The following is a 1,521-nucleotide window of genomic DNA, read 5'->3' on the forward strand; positions in this document are numbered from 1 at the left end:
GAGCCAGCAGTGAAATAGATACTGAAATAGACATTGAAAGATAACTGCTTAGGAGCAAAATCAACATCTAAATGTGGAGGGTTTGTTTTTCTCCTCTAAATTCCTGATGAAAGTTTCCACAGATTCCACCATCTCATGCTGACACGTAAACTGATGTGAGGCAGGACTGAGACCGTAGATCGAGTTCTCACTTGTGCAGACTGTACTATTTGATCTTGATCTTCCTAAGGTGACTAAACTTCATGCCTGAGAAAAAACAAAAATAGACAAACATTTTGAAATACAGGTCCATGGAATAGTGAGTAGGAGATTTCAGGGGAATTTTTTATCCAGTTCAATTTTTTTTTTTTTTTGGTACGCGGGCCTCTCACTGTTGTGGCCTCTCCCGCCGCGAAGCACAGGCTCCGGACGCGCAGGCTCAGTGGCCATGGCTCACAGGCCCAGCCGCTCCACGGCACGTGGGATCTTCCCGGACCGGAGTACGAACCCACGTCCCCTGCATCGGCAGGCAGACTCTCAACCACTGCGCCACCAGGGAAGCCCCCAGTTTAATATTTTTATGCTCCTTTAAAATGTTTGTTAATAAATATGCTCCGTAGAGACGTTTGATAACCTCAGGAGCGGCAGACACAAAAACAGTCTCTTCCAAGTAATCCTTATAGAATAGGGCATTTGCATATTGAAAAACTTTTCCTGAATTTAAATATATGAAATAGTCTTTCCTTGAGACTTATAGACACAATAATGTATTATGTATTTAGAATTTGTTATTTAAAGTATAAAATCAAACCACTTACTTGAAATCTAGATGCTCAATTAGCACATATCCATCTATAGAAATAAAAATCACTATCACTAATCTGAAAGTTATAATGCTTTGAGATTTTTTTTTAAAAAACAGTGATTGTAATCTTATGGGCAATAAGCCAGTAACTTACATTTGCCTTTAGAATTGCGACATATCACTAGATTTTCTTCAGTGGTATCAATGACTTCCAGTTCTTCTCCAGGGGTTATTGGCAAGTCACATATTCCATTTCTTGAATTATTGGAACATGCCACTGCTGTGTTCTTGACAGTAATTTCTTTGTCATACTGAAAGGAGAAATTCCTAATCGGAATGTGCTTGCATAGTTTTCATTCTTTTTCATTGTAACAAAATTAACGGGGGACATACTATACTAACCTCAAAATAAACTCAAGATGCTAGATATTAATTAGTTAACTAATGACTAAGGGAAAAGAAAATAATAGCAAGATATTCAGGGAAAGAAAGGTTATTTAAGGAAACAATAGTGCATTTATTATTATCACAATCTTTCTTACATTTGTTTGTTACGATCATATTTTCAAAGTGTTTTCACACCTATTATCTAATTGTACTAGAATGAATTCTGGTGGGTGAGAAGGCGTTAACATTGGTATAAATTAAGTACCATGAACGGTATGTTCACTGTTGCAGTAATAAAGTCACCAAACGTGGGAAAGGACAAGTTAAAAAAGAAAAAAAAGAGGGAAAGA

The 1,521-nt window shown here is 37.1% G+C and overlaps 1 protein-coding gene across 1 annotated transcript in view; it reads right to left on the minus strand.

Annotated features, from left to right (window-relative positions):
• Positions 1-793: 793 nt before the first annotated feature.
• The window catches only part of FYB2 (FYN binding protein 2), an 86,419-nt gene continuing 85,691 nt past the window's right edge, over positions 794-1,521 (minus strand). Inside the window, 2 exon segments of the mRNA XM_007462580.1 lie at positions 794-831; positions 939-1,095. Coding sequence (XP_007462642.1) covers positions 794-831; positions 939-1,095 — 195 coding nt within the window.

The sequence above is a fragment of the Lipotes vexillifer genome, unplaced genomic scaffold, assembly GCF_000442215.2.
Source record: "Lipotes vexillifer unplaced genomic scaffold, Lipotes_vexillifer_v1.1 scaffold54, whole genome shotgun sequence".
Classification (NCBI taxonomy): domain Eukaryota; kingdom Metazoa; phylum Chordata; class Mammalia; order Artiodactyla; family Lipotidae; genus Lipotes; species Lipotes vexillifer.